The 19,558-nt window shown below is 39.5% G+C and overlaps 2 protein-coding genes across 2 annotated transcripts; both read right to left on the bottom strand.

Annotated features, from left to right (window-relative positions):
• Positions 1-9,393: 9,393 nt before the first annotated feature.
• LOC130980311 (chlorophyll a-b binding protein CP26, chloroplastic-like) lies at positions 9,394-10,708 on the bottom strand. Its single transcript, XM_057904001.1, has 4 exons — positions 10,507-10,708; positions 9,989-10,073; positions 9,840-9,890; positions 9,394-9,463 (listed from the first exon to the last, which is right to left on the bottom strand). Exons 1-4 carry the CDS (start codon positions 10,706-10,708, stop codon positions 9,394-9,396), a joined length of 408 nt encoding a protein of 135 aa, XP_057759984.1.
• A 43-nt stretch (positions 10,709-10,751) lies between these two features.
• LOC130980317 (uncharacterized) lies at positions 10,752-14,274 on the bottom strand. Its single transcript, XM_057904012.1, has 10 exons — positions 14,200-14,274; positions 12,950-13,407; positions 12,526-12,550; positions 12,333-12,411; positions 11,899-11,981; positions 11,703-11,808; positions 11,534-11,607; positions 11,151-11,240; positions 10,941-11,020; positions 10,752-10,833 (listed from the first exon to the last, which is right to left on the bottom strand). Exons 1-7 carry the CDS (start codon positions 14,272-14,274, stop codon positions 11,561-11,563), a joined length of 873 nt encoding a protein of 290 aa, XP_057759995.1. The 3' UTR covers positions 10,752-10,833; positions 10,941-11,020; positions 11,151-11,240; positions 11,534-11,560.
• Positions 14,275-19,558: the final 5,284 nt, after the last annotated feature.

A 19,558-nucleotide genomic window follows, 5' to 3' on the forward strand; every position in this document is an offset into this window, starting at 1 on the left:
CAGGTTCTACCCTCATCCTTTCCTCATAACTTGCTTGGCTGAAACGTATATTTTTCAGGCCAAGAGTTTTCATGATTGCTTTGGGGCTGAAGTCAACTTCCACCCCTCTCACATAGCTTTTGTATGTAGGTTCCTCGGTTGTATCCTCCCTCACTGCATTTGCATAAAACTCCTTCACCAGGTTGATGTTGATTTTAGTGATTGGCTTAGTCAAGAGCTCCCACTTCCTCTTTTTGATCTTCTCCCAAATACCTGGAAACTCATCCTTTTCAAGGTCAAAGGGAACCTCAGCTAGCACCTTTTTAGGTCTCATCCATTCGGCTTGAATCTCATGGAAAACGGATTTGTATTTCCATGCATCATATTCCCTTTCCTCCTCCATTGGCTCCTTATCCTTTCTTCTTTTGTGGCTAGATGAGGCTGCCATTGGTTCCTTAGTTTTGGCAAGTGACAAGCTAAAGTTGACAAGGTGAAGTAAGAAAGAAGTGGGGTGAGATTGTTGTCGGCAAGAGAGAGTTGTGCTATGATGAAAGGAAATGTGCAAGAAGGAGATTTGGTGGTGTGGAGCGCGTTCCCTAATTGGTTCTTTATAGTGCATGTACTTGAAAAATGGACGGCTAGGGTGAATTGTGAAGTATGGCTTGATGGTAAATATATGAGTTAGGGAAAAGGACGAATTGCTTTTCACTTTCTTGGAAGTATTCTGGGTGCATTAGGTTGTACATGTAGCTATCTTTTCATGCAGAACTTCCTTTTTCCATGTGTTAGTCTCAAAGACTTGTCAATTTCCTTTTTGACCAAGCACCGTTCCTCCCCCTTTGTCTTCTTCCTCCATTCTTATCTTTCCTTTTGTACCTGCACAAACAAACAAATTTGCTATTATTTTTCGGTCCATGTGAATAATGAATAGTACTTGCACATGTTTTTCATTCTTTTTGAATTGTAAATCAATGATTGTCTTCATGAGCTTATAGCCGTGACTTTTGCATGTATGCACACTTATTAATGGACACCAAACTTAGTGTTTGGTAATGTCTTCTGATAATATGAAATCCATGTTGGTTATCCTTAATAATTGTGCATAATTCTAATAAATCATAGTCACTTTGGCTCTTTGATCCTAAACAATTTTACCACCTAAAGTAATTGAAGTCAAAGTATTAAAACGTGCAAATGGTATACTTGTCATGAATTTCTAAATCCAAAGGAACTTCTTGCTTTTCATTAACTGTGTTCAAAAGGAACACCAAACTTAATGTTTGGTTGTGCACCTTGAAAGATTGAATACAATTTGAATAAGATTTGGGGTGCCTTCGGGCACACCAAACTTAGAGACCAATTGTATTTTACATGCAATGTTTAGTGTACCTTATCAACAGTTGCTCCTGAGGATTCAAGTTCATGCATAAGAAACCATGCTTTATTAGATGCAGAGCAAAACAATAAAGAGTAAGGATACTAAAGCATGGGTTGCCTCCCATGAAGCGCTTCTTTAACGTCACTAGCTTGACGGTTGTCCCTTGTTAGGGTGGATTGTAGTGCTTGATGTCCTCTCCTCTCACTATGGAAACATCCCCATTTGATTCCTTCATGATTTCCAAATGTTCCATAGAAAGAACTTTCTTGATTGTGAACACTTGAGGGAGCTGAGAAGGAATGGGTTTGAGGCCAGGTGGGATTGGCAGATAATGACTTGATATCACTTTATCTCCCGGAGAGAAACCTTCAGTGGGAATTTTCTTGTTTCTCCACCCTCTTGGCAATTTCTTTCCAATTCTTCCCTCTCTCTTGAGGATTTCGTCATTGACCCTTATGCTAGGAGGGCCCTTTTGATCTGTTTCTATTGATTCTTGTGGCTTTAACTCTTGCAATTCTTGTTTGCCTTCAAAGGATTGTTTTAGAGTTTCAGCTGCTAGATTGCTTTCCTCCAAACACAGATGGCTACTATCATCCTTAGGCTTTTCAGGCTCTGGTTCAGGCTCAGATACAGGTTTGAAAACATGAAACATGAGCTGTTCATCATGTATTCTCAAAATTAGCTCTCCTTGTTCTACATCTATGAGCGCTCTAGCAGTGGCTAGAAATGGCCTTCCCAGAATGATAGGGTGTAGGTAGCTTTCCTCCATGTCCAAAATGACAAAGTCTGTGGAGAAGAAATAATTTCCCACTTTCACCAGCACATTCTCAACTACCCCTTCAGCTTGCTTCTGAGTTTTGTCAGCCAGTTGTATGATTACATCAGTGGATCTCACCTCATTCAGTTGTAGCCTCCTCATAAGAGTCAGAGGCATCACATTTATGCTAGCTCCTAGATCACAGAATCCTCTGTCAATTTTTGTTTCTCCTATGATGCAGGGGATATGAAAACTTCCTGGGTCTGTTTTCTTAGAGGCCGTATCCTTCTTGATGAGTGCACTGCATTCTTTGTTCATTATTACAGTTTGTCCTCCCTTCAAAACTCTTTTCTTGCTCAGCAATTCCTTCAAATACTTGATATGTGTAGGCATCTGCTGGAGGATCTCAAGAAAGGGAATATTGATGTGGAGAGACTTAAATGTCTCTAAGAACCTTGAATATGTTTTCCCTTTTTCACCTACTCCTAACCTCTGAGGAAATGGTGCTTTTGGTATGTATGTTCCCAGCATGCCTTCCTTTTGCAATTCTTTGGCTTGCTCAGTTTCACTTTCCTGCTTAGCTTCTTCCACACCTTCTTTCAAGACTTCTAGCTCCTTTTCTGAGGGTCTGATCCCTTCTTCTTCTGAGACTTCTTTCAACATGGTGATGACCTTGCATTCTTCCCATCTCACTCCCTTTTGTTCCCCTTTAGGATTTTTTTCTGTGTCACTAGGGAACACTGCAGTTGACTTGGGGGCTTGTTGAGATAGCTCTCCTACCCGAGACTCCATCCTCTTGAGTTTTTCACCATGGTCCCTTAAGGTAGATCTCACATCATCCCTGAAGCTTTTCAACTCACATATGTCCTGACCCATGTTTGCTAGTATTCCTTCTATCCTGTTTAATTGATCTTGAAATTGTTGGTTCGGATTAGATTGGGCAGGTTGATTATTTTGGCCATGATACGGTGGTTGGGAGTAAGTGTTTTGTGTGGCTTGGTATGATCTTTGGTTGGAGTTTTGGTATGTGGAATTGTTATGTTGGTTGTGGTTGTAAGGTTTGTGGTTTTGTGGTTGGGTTTGCTGGTTTCCCCACCCAAAGTTTGGGTGGTTTTTCCATCCTGGGTTGTAAGTGTTGGAATGTGGATCATATGATTGCCTTTGTTGATTTCCCACATAGTTGGCCTCTTCCCAATCACCTCCTTCAATGCTTACTTCCTCTTGATCTTGTGTGTGTATTGCAGCCACTTGCTTTGTGTCTAATTTCCTTGTGAGCTCTGCTAGTTGCTTGGCAAACACCTTGTTTTGAGCTAGAATTGCATCAACATGGTTCAGCTCCATGATTCCCTTAGTGTTGTGTCTCTCTGAAGCATAGTAATACTCATTCTCAGCCACTGTCTCAATCACTTCAATGGCTTCTTCCACAGTCTTTTTCCTGTTCAATGAACCTCCTGATGAATGGTCTACAGCCTTCCTTGATTCATAAGAAAGTCCATCATAGAAAATATGCAATTGCACCCAGTCAGGGAACATGTTTGGTGGACATTTCCTTGTCAATTCTTTGAACCTCTCCCATGACTCGTAGAGCGTCTCACCATCTTGTTGTCTAAAAGTTTGAACCTCAGACCGAAGCCTATTGACCTTTTGTGGGGGGTAGAAACGTGCCAGAAACTTGCTTTCCACCTCATCCCAGGTTGTTAGGCTGTCCCTTGGGAATGATTCCAGCCACTTAGCTGCCTTATCCCTAAGTGAAAATGGGAACAAGAGCAGTTTATAGGCATCTTCCTGGACTCCATTGGACTTCACAGTGTCGCAAATTCTCAAGAATTTTGTGAGATGTTGGTTTGGGTCTTCATTAGCACTCCCACCAAATGAACAATGATTCTCCACCAGTGATATTAGCTGTGGTTTGAGTTCAAAATTGTTGGCCTGAATGGGTGGTTTCTGAATGCTGCTACCACAATTCCCAGAGGTTGGGTTTATGTATGAACCAAGAACCCTTCTCTCAGGAATGGCATTGTTTCCATCAACCCTCTCATGGTTGTGAAATTCTCTATCCATGTTGAGATCTAGAGCTTCCTCAAAGTTGTCCTCAGATTCTCCTTCAGATTCTTCCTCTCTCAATACTCTCTTCCCTCTTGCGTCCCTTCTACGTCTATGAAGGGTCCTCTCTGGTTCGGTATATGGAGGAGTTGATATCTCTCCTCTTCTACCTGTCATACAAGAACACACCACAAGCAACAAACAAGTGGAATACTCTTGGTAAATGGAAGAGTATGGTTAGAGCAGTTGAGGAATTAATTCAAATAGTTAGTGGGTCAGTGAGTTAGTTGCTTGAATTTAAAGGCATAAAGAAAGAAAAAGCAAATAACAGAGTGCAGGAATTAAAATTCAACAAGTAACTTGAACTGAATTAACAAAAACAAGAAAAATGCTCAATCTAGTTAACTTCCAATTTGAGAATTGTCAATCGAAAACCAATCCCCGGCAACGGCTCCATAAACTTGATGTAGCATAAACTTGATGCTATGCTTTTTGGAAATTGCACAATCGGAAAAAATTCCTTCCGGCAAGTGCACCGGTTATCGTCAAGTAAAAACTCACAATAGAGTGAGGTCGAATCCCACAAGGATTGGTTGAATGAGCAATTCGAATTAGAAGTTTGTTTAGTTGAGCGGAATCAACTTTTGGATGAGAATTGCAATAAGTAAATGTGGCAGGAAACGTAAATTGCAAGGAATTGAAATTGCATAAACTTAAATTGCTAGAATTAAGGTGCTAGAAAGTAAATTGCTGAATTTAAAAGGGAATTGGGGAGGATTTGCATGAATTGAAATTTGCAGAATGTAAAAGAAAAGGTAGATCAGAGATGGGGAGTTCATTGGGGTCAGGAGATATTGAAATCTCCGAATCAAAACATTTTCATCTCTTCCTCAACCAATGCATTCATTGAATCTTGCTTGGCAATCTTATATGATTGGATCCCAATTCCTTGGCTCACCAATTCTCTCTAAAAACAAACAAATTCCCAATCCCTTGGTTTAAATGTTCATAAGAAGAGATGATGCTCGATCACTGATTATACCACACAGTTTCATGAACCACAATTTGGTAGGATTACATGTCACAATATCCATCCAAACCCCAATCCAATTCACTGTGAGAAAGCTTCTCTAGCATGAATCCTCCATTCCTTTCCCAAGGTTCCGAAGGATTCCAATTATGGGTAGTTTCTTTCCCAAGACAACTACCCAATGGAATTAGATCGAGAAGCTTTCTAACAAAATTCAAGAGAAAAGATTGAAGAAGAAGAAAAAACTATTATTGATTCATTGAATTACAATAGAGCTCCCTAACCCAATGAAAGGGGTTTAGTGATTCATTGCTCAGAATTCAATTACAAAACTGATGAAAGTTCTAAAGTGTAAAAGTGTCAACTAACTTAAATTCTATCCTATTTATACACTTTCTAAATTGAGCTTCTGTTGTGTTTCTTGGGCTTTGAGGCCTTTCCCTGAATTCCTTTTGCTTTTGGGTTTATGGTCCATAATCCTGATGAGGCTGTGATTCAAATCTGTAACATTCATTGAGCAAACTTAGTGATAAACAAGTAATGACACAAGACTCAACAAATGGATGCTCCAGACTCATCAATTCTTCCGGCCCAATCCCATAAACCATGATATTCAATTGGGTTTCATACCATAATACATTTAAGTTAATAATTGTGCTCAAATGCTAACTTAAACTTCAATATTTTTGGCCCAGAAACCCTTTAAAAGAGTGGCGTTTAAGTTGAAGTTTAAGTTTCAGTTTAAGGTTAAACTGAAGCTTAAACGTGGAAATGGAAGAAAGCAACTATGGGTTGTGTATAGGTCGAACACGTTTAAGCTTTAGTTTAAGGTTAAACTAAAGCTTAAACGTGGAATTGAAGAAAGCAACCCCTGGAGGCAATTTGAGTCGAACACGTTTAACCTCCAGTTTGAGGTTAAACTGGAGGTTAAACGTGGAAATGAAGAAACTAGCCCAAGAGTGTGAATGGGTCGAACACGTTTAACCTCCAGTTTGAGGTCAAACTGGAGGTTAAACGTGGAAAATGAGAAGGCAACCCTGGAGGAGCAAAAATGTCGAACACGTTTAAGCTCCAGTTTGAGGTCAAACTGGAGCTTAAACGTGGAAATGGCTTCCTGGTGCATAATGAGGTTCGAACACGTTTAACCTCCAGTTTGAGGTCAAACTGGAGGTTAAACGTGGAAATACTCCCTTGGTGCCATTCTCATTCTGGCGGTTAACCTTCAGTTTGACCTTAAACTGGAGGTTAAATGCCAGTTTCCTCTTTTCTCAGCTTCCATGATTCTGGCGTTTAGCCTTCAGTTTGACCTTAAACTGAAGGTTAAACGCCACTTTTCAGCTTTGGTGCATTTCTTATTCTGGCGTTTAACTTCCAGTTTGAGGTTAAACTGGAGGTTAAACGCCAGTTTCAGCATCATATGGCTTGGCACATGTGATCTTCAAGCTTTCTTTATTGATTTTGTTGCTTCCTTGCCTAGCCTCTTCTTCCCTGAAATCATCCAAACAATTGCATCAAAGTCTTGCAAAATTTCATGAGAAATAATCCATTCATAGCATTCAAGTAATATAACTAAAACTCATGGAAATTGCATAAAAATTATACTTCTTGGACGATTCATTACTTTGTTGTTCATTTAATCATTCTTGGTTACTTTAAGCTCAAGAAAATGCATAAAACAACTAAAACTAACAGAAAAATGCTAGTGAAACTAGCCTAAGATGCCTTGGCATCAATATATCACACATTTATACCCAGAATTCAATACCTAACATACTAAATTAAGGAACTAGCTAAGGTTCTAGAATTTCCACCTTACTCAAGCACCAAAGAAGCAAGATTGAACGTTCTCCTCAAACTAATTCGAGCCTAAACACCAAAATTCAAAACTTTTCATTACCTTTGTTCATAAATTTTGAAACTGAAGGTAAAGAAATTGAGGAAGAAAACGTGGCTTCCTTACCTCAATATTTTGGGCTTTGTAGAACTCGACGCTGTGGTCGTGTGGCTGCAAACGATGCGGCGATTGGAGCTTTGGATAAAAAATTGCATGGATTTCAATGGAAATCAAGGGTTTGGGAACTTAAGGTGTTCTTCCCCATTTTTGCTTGCTTCCCATCTCATTTTGCATGCAGAAATGGGAAGGGATGGAGCTGATGTTCATTTATTTAATGAGTCGTTGGGCCCACAGGCCTGGCTTGGGTCCGGTTCTACTGGTTTGTCCGGTTCGGCCCAATTTTGGGCCGAATTCTTTGAAATTAGTGTCAAAATTCTTATTTTAATTAGCTCTATCCAATTAAACTATAAAACTTTTATTTCCAATTTCTTTCATGAAAAATTAATTTATTGATTAATTATTTACTAATTTTATGGGGTTTACATCCTACCCACCTAATTAAGAATTTTGCCCTCAAAATTCAAATTCAGTTACCTGAAAAGGGGTGTGGGTAGTTCTCCTGCATATCTGACTTCAGTGCCCAAGTATGTTTCTCACTTCCAGCTCCACTCTCAGCATTTTCTACTAATGTAACTCCTCCTCTACATAGCTTCTTGGCAATGGTGTCTTATTATATATTCTAACTGAGGTTACTTGAAGTGTTAAATTTTCTCTTAGTTGGACGGGTTCATGTTCTAATACGTGATTGACACTAGAAGTGTTCTCCTAAAATTGAGACATGAAATACGTCATATCGGTTTGAAAGTTGTTGGGATAGAGTTATCCGATATGCCATTGGCCCAATTCAGAATCTGAAATAGTCCATTCTTGCTATTAATTCAGGTCCACATAACTTTTCTGTCTGCTTTCTGTAGTGAGAATCTTAACTCGAACTTGCGTAGTTTTTCTCCATTGTCTCGGCTATCAAATTTAGGAACTAAATTATTTGATGCTCTAGTTTTCGATCAATTCAAAGGCATTTAGCACACCGTGACGCCTCACTTTCTGTCCCAGACCTCGGCGATCTAATACGAAATCAACAACTACTCTTCCTTACTTTTGGTGTAGAACTTTCAGTGGTTGCAGCATTCCGAATGATTTTTGGTGGTATTTATTTTCTTTCTCATGCATCAAATACGTAATCACATAGATTGCCACTTCGTTCTTCACTTCTGGCTGCTCAAAAATACCATCTTCGATTTGTGGTACGTTTTAGTAATTTTAAGGTAAATTCGAAAATCCTCTCTTGTCAGCTTCGAATAATAGTTTTTTTTTGCCTCAACTTCTGATTTTGACACAGAATTCTCTCTTGGTATCTACTTCATTCAACAGGCTTCAATACTCTTAGTAGCTCCTTATCACCATTATTGCGCTCCCTAAGTTCTCAACCTTACGACCTCTTGTAATTTGTAATTGGTTCAATTTGACACCTACATCTACTTTTTCAACACCCAATTTAAGCCCTTAACTTACTCAACAGTTCTTTCTCTTTGATCATCCAAGCAATACTCAGAGACTTTCTAGTCAGGCGTCAATCACCATTTCACGATGTTGTATTCATGCATATCCTAAAACCCTTTGATAATGCATCGCAATAATTTCGAGTAGTTAATTAAGTTTGGGCACTACAAGAAAATAAGCTTTCTGCCACGCTTTAAAAGCGTACCGAAAAGTGCAAAAAAACGTGCCGATAGCTTTTCGCCACGTTTTTTGAGCTTTCGGCACGCTTTTGAAAGGGTCACATCTGCCAGCGTGCCGATTGCTCTATCGCCACACTTTTGTGGATCTATCGACACGCTTTTTTTGTTGGCACGCTTTCATTTCTTGCCACGCTTAAAAGCGTGGCCATAAGTCTTAACCTATAAGTATGCTTAAAAAGCGTGCCGAAAAGTGCACATATCACCATGCTTTTAAAACGTCCCAGAATGATTGTTTTGGGTACTCTTTAAAAACGTGCCAATAGGAAAAGATATGACTACACTTTTTAAAGCGTGATGATAGCCAGTTATACGGCCACACTTTAAAAGCGTGGCAATAGCTTTATAAAATTTAAAAAAAAATTCTTTTTCTTATTTTTACCTACAAAATATAAATTTTCAATCTTTTTTTTATTACCAAACCTACAAATATAGTATGCAACTTTTAGTACAACATAAATCAAATAATAATTAGTGACATAATTTTTGCGATAATTGTTTTATACATTAAAAAACTAATACTCAAATACAAAATAAATCTTGAGTTCGAATTCAAAACTAAAAATTGAAAAAAAATCAGAAATAATACAACTTAAGCTCAGTCTCATTACAATTAGCAGCAAGGTTTTCAACTTCAGCCAGAATCCTGCAAAACCATTCAATTATACTGCATAAATATAAGCTCAGTCTCATTAATTACGAGTAAATTTTCCAACACAAGCTCCTGAGCTAATGAGCATTCACTTAAACAAGGAGAGAACAGAGATATAGTTCTTTGTTCATCTTTTAATGCATGCATTTATACATTTATTTTCTACTTGAAACCAATTCTTGAACAAGAAAGATGATCATTCCCATTCAATAAAGTGAATTTACTTGCCAAGCATACTAGAGAGCAATTTAACATCAGAAAAAAGGGATCAACCAGTATACTTCAAATAATAAATGTATTTAAAGCAGTTCGTAAACTAATGGGACCAAAAGGATATATATCAAGTTTGAAAAAAAGTGTTAAGACATACTTGGCAAAGTCCTCCGGCTTCTTGCTGAGACCAAAAGGATCATAACCATAGCTGCATCAACAAATATCAAAGAAAATTTAAGCAAAACAAGTCAAAGTTTCACAATGTTTGGGATTCAAAGGGGACTAGCTAGAAAAGAATCCACATACTCTCCGGGCACTTCTCCAGTCAAGTATGGTGGGATCTTGGATCGGTCCAAGAGACCCTCTGGCAAGAAGATCTTTCTGTCAGGACCTGTCACCAAATGGAAGCAATGATCAGAAACTAGTTTCCTACCTTGAATTGTACAACTAGAGTATATAAAAAAAACTTTGTTAGTTCATTACAAGAACTTAATTAGGACTAATTAGGAGATTATAGGCTATAGCAATAAGTTACCCTCCTCTTACTGCTAAGTCAAACTATGTTAGTTCCTTCTCTTCCTTTCTCTGTTACCATATTTCAACAAATTACATTGTCAAAAGAACACAACCATGTCTATACTCTATGGACTTGTTAGCTACTTTGGTTCTCTCAGTTTATTTGCATATTCTATACTGAATTTTCGCTTAAAGAATACTTATAATTTAATAAAAATTAGTTCATGTAGAAGTTTTTCTAGTAACTAGATTAGATATGGTAAATAACAAAAGAAGGAAAGGATGTGAAGATAGGAGCAACCACTTACCATACCACTTGGCGAGTTCATCATTGGCAGGAGTGACAGCAGCAGCAACTTTCTTTGAAGGAGGAGGTGGTGCTGCCTTCTTCTTACCAAAGAGAGCCACAGTCTCGAAGGTGGCAGGGCTAGAAGCTGATGGTGCTGACCTTGTTGCACCACTCAACTTGATGGGGTTTCCAAGCATCTCTAACACCCCAATTGAAGCCATGTTCTAACCTCAATATCTTCTGGACCTCTTTTGGCAGATGTGTGATCTGAGTCTCATCAAAATGTACATGCATGACTTGGTTTGTCCGCTCATAAATGTGTGCTAAAGGGAGATATGATATATAACTGAAAATAAAAAGGAATCCAGAGCAAGAACATTTAGAATATTTTATGAGCCAAAATATGACAATAACTACTGTACAATATGACGTAGGCATTCAAAATGAATTCACACATCAGAAGGGCCAAATTTTTCATCCATAGTGGTCCCAGCAACATTTGCAATGAAGTTTGCATGGGTCAAGACAGCCCCCTGAAGAGAATCCGTTTAGCAGAAGGATAAATGAAGAATGTTCTATAAAGTGACCATTACCAAGGAAAGCATTTCATGCACACAACATCTACCATAAACAAAAAAAGTAATTTGGCAAGAACCTACTCACCTTTGGGGTTCCAGTTGTACCACTTGTATAGCAAATAGTTGTAACATCATCAGGTTTTGGTGGGCTAAAGGGCTGAAGATTACTGCTTCCCTACATCCAAGGCAGAAAAAGGCAAGTGGTAACAAGTACTTAGCAATGAAATCATAAATGATGCTTCTTTAATAAATAAAATTATAAATCATTAGTAACTACAGATGGTGATAAGAAACTACAATCACCATGTTAGTGCAAAGAAAAAATAGTAAAAAAAATATTTTGTGTTTCTTTCATAAAATAGAAAATAATAAAAAGAAAAGGATTGTGTGGTGGCTAGGTAAATTAAAAGAGAGAAAGTAAGACCAGAATATAAGTGAATTTACTAAGTTGAAGGTCACAATACATACCGAATTTAATGTTTGAGACATAAAATATTATTGCACAGCAGCATGATTAACAATATACCTGACAGCATCAGGACCTATCGAGCAAAAAATTCATTGCTGTTATATATGAAGATTAATCCAAGGTTATTTTGAAAGAAATAATGCTACCTAATAGATAGAATCAACAAACCAAGAGTATCATATAAAGGCATTGATATGTATAAATATGCAGCGCAAGCATGGTCAACAATGAGCCACTCCGGTCTATTAATAAAGTATATGCCAATGCAAGCTCCCTGGAAATGCACGTACCAGTGGTTAGGTAATAATATATGCCAAGTATTGAAATAAATAATTGAGGTTCATGACTATATTATAGAATTAACCTTTGGAATTCCATAATAAATCAGACTAGAGCCTATAGCTGACCGTGCAGTACCTGTTTCTCCAAAAGTCATCCACTTGTACCCTGACAGTGGAATAAGAGTAGAAATGATGAGAAGTTCATAAATAAGTTTTATTATAAAAGAAAAGAAGGACAAGAAAGCATAATGGATAAATAATTGAGCTGCTTACTCCCCAACTGTTCCATCAACACGGTTTCGGGTTCCTAGATACTTATAGTCTCGAAAAGTGTCAACTGAACGCCTATGATTGAAAATTTCGATAAAATCCTTTTGGAAAGCCATTATAACCAACAATTTTAGATAAGATACGAAATAAAAAGTAAAAAATAAAAAAAGGAGTTCTAATAACACAGCTGCAGCAACAAGAAGGATAATGAGATCTGATAACAATTAAGTTATGAAGAGTTACTGACCTCTGCAGGGCAGAATAAATGCAACTTCACAAGTAAAGAAGTGAATAAGCCTCTTGTTATTCTCAGAGCAGTCCTTCACCTAAAACAGAAACAACACATCAAAAATCAAAATCACACATCCCAGTCAGCTCCAACATGAATATTTGGCCTTTAATTATTTACAATTTGATCTAATCACACGAAGAACACGTACCAAAGGGAGAGCATCGGTGAAGTTGCTGTAAATTGTGTCAAGATAAGAAAAAAAGTATGTATTTAGCTAGATTCATACTGAAAAGTCAAAAGGCAAAGAAAAAAAACCAATGCTCATGGAAAAACCTTTTTTTCTCAAATCTTTTTTTCTATTTCTCTCACCTGAGACTCAGATTCTCATGGAAAAACCAATGCTAACAACATATACCATTTTTGTTTGAAGAAAACTTAACCCAACACACAAAACAACCTTAAAACACTTTATAGCAAATGAGAACCACCCACAGAATACCTTAAAACACACAAACACAAATGTTCAATTTCAATTTCGCAATGCAAGCACAAATCCAAGAACAATAAAATCAATAATTATAGAATGCAGTTAAAAGAGGACACTAGGCTCAACACCAGAACAAGAGAGTTGCCTTGATGGTGCGACAGAAGGCCAAATAGCGAAGATGCTCCACCAAATAGCGAGGGTCAAGCAGAAGATGCTCCGCCAAACGGTATCATCGCAGCAGAGGGTTTTGCCCCAAACGGCGTCGTGGCAGAGGAAGTTCCACCAAAAGACGGTGTGGAGAACAAGGAGGAGCCTGAACTCGCGGCACCGAAAATGGAAGAACCGGAACTCGAAGCTGCCGTAGTGGAAGCCGAAGAAGCAGAGCTGAACAGAGACGGAGCTGGAGCAGAAGCCAAGCGAGATGCGGTCGGCGCGGACCCAAAACCGAAGGAAAATGACGGCGCAGAGGCTACGGAGGAGGAAGGTGTAGAGCCAAAGTCGAAGGAGGGTGTGGTAGTAGTGGCGCCGCCGCTTCCTCCTGCGGTGGAGGATGAAGAAGCGAATGAGAAAGAGAATTGACTTGGTGAGGAAGAAGCGGCGGAGCTAGGGTTTGCGGTGTTGGTAGTGGAAGAGAAGGGGGAAGAGGGTTGCGTTTATGGGCTCCACAGAGAGAGGGTCTGGTGCGAAGGTCATTTGCTTAGACATGAGGCATGAGGACAAAGGTCATTGGATTAGAGGAAAGGCATGGCCGCCATGAACGATGAACGATGAAGATGGAGGGTAACTTCTAGGATTTTCTTTGGTGGCTGGGTTACTTTTAGGTTTAAAACTAGTGTGATGTTGTTTGAGGGTTAAAATTGAAAACTAAGGAAAAAAAGGTTAAGGGTGGAAAAAAATTCGGTGGGAAATTAAATTTGGGGGGAAAAAATTCTATTGGTACGTTTTTTTGTGGGGTGTCAAAATAAATAGAATATGGGCACGCTTTAAAAATGTGACCATATTGAAACACAAACTAGCCACGCTTTTCAAGTGTGTCGGTTTCTTTCTATGGGCACGTTTTTTAAGCGTGACAAAAGAAAAGGGTGGCCAAATTTTTAATCAGTGGCCACCCTCGTAAAAGCGTGCTGATTTTCCTCTATTGCCACGCTTTTCAAGGGTGGCAGTAAAAAAGCGTGGCCAAATTTCAAGTAAGTGAGCACCCTCGTAAAAGCGTGCCAATTTCTCTCAATGGCCACGCTTTTTAAGCGTGGCAAAAAAAAGCGTGGCCAAATCACAAATCAGTGGCCACCCTCGCAAAAGCGTGCCCATAGACCACTTTTGGGCACGCTTTAAAAATGTGACAAGAAAAAAGGGTGCCGACAGACCTTTTTTCTTGTAGTGGGGTATCATGACTACTGGCACATTGGTTAATCTTTCCCTCGAGATTCGATAGCTCTCTTCGTATTCAGGCATCCATATAGATGGGGGCATTCTAGACTGTTAACTTACTCATAGGCATTACGGTCGGCAAGAATTTAAAGCACCAAAACTCCTCTGGATGGCGCACACTTACATGTTTCACCTTCCGCGTCCAAAAGTTTTGATCTAAGGGATCAACGTCTGGATGGTTACAGCTAGGATTCATACACAATACTAATATAGGCTCTAGTTAATTTTCAAAAAGACATTAAGCTCAAAATATGAATGAATAATACGAATGGTGTTCGTGAGATATTAGAAAGAAAATCTTGTATATGGTCAAACAGAGTTGTACCAAAATAATGGAATGCACAAGAAGAAGAACTAAGGTGCATGATACATGGTCAGGAGGACATTTTCGTCATCTTGAAGCTAAGGGAATTCAAGGATCTGAATTCTAGAAGAATTGTGCCATGCCGGTTGGTGGACGAAATTGTGATCCATATTCTTTGTATTTGTATGAAATCATTATTATGGCACCAGTTGAATTCACAACTCCGTTCAACTAACCAGCAAGTGTACTGGGTCGTCCAAGTAATAAACCTTACGTGAGTAAGGGTCGATCCCACAGAGATTGTTGGTATGAAGCAAGCTATGGTCACCTTGTAAATCTCAGTTAGGCAGATTAAATTTGTTTATGGTTTCGAAAATAGAAATAAGAAAATAGAAATAATAAAAGGGATAGAATACTTATGCAGATTCATTGGTGGGAATTTCAGATAAGCGAATGGAGATACTGTATGGCTCAAGAACGCCTACTTTCCTATTGCTTCAACTCAATCCTTCTTACTTCTTTCCATGGCAAGCTGTGTATAGGGGTTCACCGTTCGACGATGGCTACTTTGTATCCTCTCTGGAAAATTGTCCTCTGCGCTGTCACTCGCATGGCTAATCGTCTGGAGGCATCACACTGGCCGAAGGCTACATCCCATCCTCGCAGTGAAAACTACGCTCACGCGCTCTGTCACAGCACGACTAATCACTGGTTGGTTCCCGCTCCTACTGGAATAGAATCCCTTGATTCTTTTGCGTCTGTCACTAACGCCCAACACTTGCGAGTCTGAAGCACGTCACAGTCATTCATTACCGGAATCCTACTCGGAATACCACAGACAAGGTTAGACTTTCCGGATTCCCAGGATCCTACTCGGAATACCACAGACAAGGTGAGACTTTCCGGATCCTCATGAATGCCGCCATCTATCTAGCTTATACCACGAAGATTCTGTTGGGGAATCTAAGAGATACACATTCAAGCTCGGTTGCATGTAGAACGGAGGTGGTTGTCAATCACGCGCGTTTATAGGTGAGAATGATGATGAGCGTCATATAATCATCACATTCATCATGTTCTTGGGTGCGAATGAATATCTTGGAATAAGAATAAGAGAGAATTGAATAAAAAGTAATAGTAATTGTATTGAAACTTGAGGTACAGCAGAGCTCCACACCCTTAATCTATGGTGTGCAGAAACTCCACCGTTGAAAATGCATAAGTAACAGGTTCAGGCATGGCCGAATGGCCAGCCCCCTGAGTGATCAAGAGACCGAATAATCAAAGGCTAAACATTCAAGAGATTAAACTGTCAAAAGATGTCTAATACAATAGTTAAATGTTCTATTTATAATAAACTAGCTCCTAGGGTTTACATGAGTAAGTAATTGATGCATAAATCCACTTCCGGGGCCCACTTGGTGTATGTTTGGGCTGAGCTTGATCAATCCACGAGCTGAGGCTTCTCTTGGAGTTGAACTCCGAGTTATGATGTGTTTTGGGCGTTCAACTCCGGATCATGACGTTTTTCTGGCGTTTAACTCCAGACAGCAGCATGTACTTGGCGTTCAACGCCAAGTTACGTCGTCATATTCCGAATAAAGTATGGACTATTATATATTGCTGGAAAGCTCTGGATGTCTACTTTCCAACGCCGTTGAGAGCGCGCCATTTGGAGTTCTGTAGCTCCAGAAAATCTATTTTGAGTGCAGGGAGGTCAGATTCCAACAGCATCAGCAGTCCTTTTTGTCAGCCTTTTTCAGAGTTTTGCTCAAGTCCCTCAATTTCAGCCAGAAATTACTTGAAATCACAGAAAAACACACCAACTCATAGTATAGTCCAGAAATGTGAATTTAACATAAAAACTAATGAAAACATCCCTAAAAGTAGCTTGAACTTACTAAAAACTACCTAAAAACAATGCCAAAAAGCGTATAAATTATCCGCTCATCACAACACCAAACTTAAATTGTTGCTTGTCCCCAAGCAACTGAAAATCAAATAGGATAAAAAGAAGAGAATATACTATAAATTCCAGAATATCAATGAATATTAATTATAATTAGATGAGCGGGACTTGTAGCTTTTTGCTTCTGAACAGTTTTGGCATCTCACTTTTTCCTTTGAAGTTTAGAATGATTGGCTTCTCTAGGAACTTAGAATTTCGGATAGTGTTATTGACTTTCCTAGTTAAGCATGTTGATTCTTGAACACAGCTACTAATGAGTCTTGGCTGTGGCCCTAAGCACTTTGTTTTCCAGTATTACCACCGGATACATAAATGCCACAGACACATGACTGGGTGAACCTTTTCAGATTGTGACTCAGCTTTGCTAGAGTCCCCAGTTAGTGGTGTCCAGAGCTCTTAAGCACACTCTTTTGCTTTGGATCACGACTTTAACCACTCAGTCTCAAGCTTTTCACTTGGACCTTCATGACACAAGCACATGGTTAGGGACAGCTTGATTTAGCCGCTTAGGCCTGGATTTAATTTCCTTGGGCCCTCCTATCCATTGATGCTCAAAGCCTTGGATCCTTTTTACCCTTGCCTTTTGGTTTTAAGGGCTATTGGCTTTTTCTGCTTGCTTTTTCTTTTTCTTTCTAAATTTTTTTTCGCCATTTTTTTTTCACAAGCTTCTTCTTTTTCACTGCTTTTTCTTGCTTCAAGAATCAATTTCATGATTTTTCAGATCTTCAATAACATTTCTCTTTGTTCATCATTCTTTCAAGAGCCAACAATTTTAACATTCATGAACAACAAGATCAAAATTATGCACTGTTCAATCATTCATTCAGAAAACAAAAAGTATTGTCACCACATCAATATAATTAAATTAAATTCAAGGATAAATTCGAAATTCATGTACTTCTTGTTCTTTTGAATTAAAACATTTTTTATTTAAGAGAGGTGAAGGATTAATGGATTTTATTCATAGCTTTAAGACATGGTTACATACTAATGATCATGAAGTAAAGACACAAAACATAGATAAACACAACATTAAAAACCGAAAAACAGAAAGAAATAAAGAACAAGGAATGAATCCACCTCTAGTGGCGTCTTCTTCTTGAAGGTCCAACAATGTCCTTAAGCTCTTCTATGTCCCTTCCTTGCCTTTGTTGCTCCTCCCTCATTGCTCTTTGATCTTCTCTTATTTCTTGGAGAATGATGGAGTGCTCATGATGTTCCACCCTTAATTGTTCAACATTGTGGCTCAAACCTTCTAAGGAAGTGTTGAGTTGTTCCCAATAGTTGTTTGGAGGAAAGTGCATCCCTTGAGGCATCTCAGGGATTTCTTGATGATGAGCTTCCTCATGCATCTCTTGAGAACCGTGAGGGATCTCTCTTGCTTGCTCCATCCTCTTCTTGGTGATGGGCTTATCCTCTTCAATGAGGATGTCTCCTTCTATGAGGACTCCAGCTGAGTAACATAGATGGCAAATAAGGTGAGGAAAAGCTAGCCGTGCCATGGGTGAAGGCTTGTCGGCTATTTTGTAGATTTCATTGGAGATGACCTCATGAACTTTCTACATCCTCTCCAATCATGATGCCATGAATCATGATGGCCCGATCCACAGTAACTTCAGATCGGTTGCTAGTAGGAATGATGGAGCATTGAATGAACTCCAACCATCCTCTAGCTATGGGCTTGAGGTCCAGTCTTCTTAGTTGGACTGGCTTGCCTTTGGAGACTCTCTTCCATTGAGCTCCTTCCACACAAATGTCCATAAGGACTTGGTCCAACCTTTGATCAAAGTTGACCCTTCTAGTGTAGGGGCGTTCATCTCCTTGCATCATGGGCAAGTGAAACGCCAACCTCACATTTTTCGGACTAAAATCCAAGTATTTCCCCCGAACCATTGTGAGATAATTCTTTGGACTCAGGTTCATACCTTGATCATGGTCCCTAGTGATCCATGCATTGGCATAGAACTCTTGAACCATTAAGATTCCGACTTGTTGCATGGGGTTGGTTAGGACTTCCCAACCTCTTCTTCGGACTTCATGTCGGATCTCCGGATACTCATTTTTCTTGAGCTTGAAAGGGACCTCAGGGATCACCTTCTTCTTTGCCACAACATCATAGAAGTGGTCTTGATGGCTCTTGGAGATGAATCTTTCCATCTCCCATGACTCGGAGGTGGAAGCTTTTGTCTTCCCTTTTCCTTTTCTAGAGGATACTCCGGCCTTAGGTGCCATTGATGGTAATGGAAAAAACAAAAATCTTATGCTTTTACCACACCAAACTTAAATTATTGCTCGCCCTCGAGCAAGAGAAGAAAGAATAGAAGAAGAAGAAGAAAATATGGTAGAGAAGGGGAAGTGATGGTTCGGCCAAGGGGGAGAAGAAGGGGTTGTGTTGTGTGAAAATGAAGTAGAATGGAAGGGTATTTATAGGGAGAGGGGGGAGGGTGTGTTCGGCTATTTAGGGTGGGAATGGGGGGGGGGGAAATTGGTTTTGAATTTTTGAAGGTAGGTGGGGTTTATGGGGAAGAGTGGATGGATGTGAGTGGTGAATGGGGTAATTGGGAAGAAGAATTGAGGTGATTGGTGAAAGTTGTTGGGAAGTGTGACATGGGGAAGAGTGAAATAGGATTAGGAGAGTGTAATTAGGATTATGAGGTAAGGTGGGAATTTGTTAGGTGGGGATCCTGTGGGGTCCACAGATCCTGAGGTGATCCTGTGGGATCCACAGATCCTGAGGTGTCAAGGAATTCCATCCCTGCACCAAATAGGCATGTAAAATGCCTTCGTGCATCATTCTGGCGTTTAAACGCCCATTGGTGCACATTCTGGGCGTTCAACGCCCATGTAAAGCATGTTTCTGGCGTTGAACGCCAGTTTCATGCTTGTTACTGGCGTTCAGCGCCAGTTTTTCCTCTCTGGGCACATTCCTGGCGTTCAACGCCAGAATGTTGCTTGTTTCTGGAGTTCAGCGCCAGAATGATGCTCTGTTCTGGCGTTGAACGCCAGCCAGATGCATCTTACTGGCGTTGAACGCCAGCCTGTGCGTCCTCCAG

Source organism: Arachis stenosperma, chromosome 1 (assembly GCF_014773155.1).
Source record: "Arachis stenosperma cultivar V10309 chromosome 1, arast.V10309.gnm1.PFL2, whole genome shotgun sequence".
Lineage (NCBI taxonomy): Eukaryota > Viridiplantae > Streptophyta > Magnoliopsida > Fabales > Fabaceae > Arachis > Arachis stenosperma.

Coding starts and splice junctions, on each gene's coding strand:
- LOC130980317 (XM_057904012.1), bottom strand. CDS start 14,274: ATGCCCCCATCTATATGGATGCCTGAATACGAAGAGAGCTATCGAATC. Junction 13,408..14,199: donor AAAGATTAACCAATGTGCCA/GTAGTCATGATA, acceptor CGCAAACCCTAG/CTCCGCCGCTTCTTCCTCAC. Junction 11,608..11,702: donor GCCTTTATATGATACTCTTG/GTTTGTTGATTC, acceptor TTTGCTCGATAG/GTCCTGATGCTGTCAGGTAT.
- LOC130980311 (XM_057904001.1), bottom strand. CDS start 10,708: ATGGCTTCAATTGGGGTGTTAGAGATGCTTGGAAACCCCATCAAGTTG. Junction 10,074..10,506: donor TGAACTCGCCAAGTGGTATG/GTAAGTGGTTGC, acceptor ATTTGGTGACAG/GTCCTGACAGAAAGATCTTC. Junction 9,891..9,988: donor ACTGGAGAAGTGCCCGGAGA/GTATGTGGATTC, acceptor TTGTTGATGCAG/CTATGGTTATGATCCTTTTG.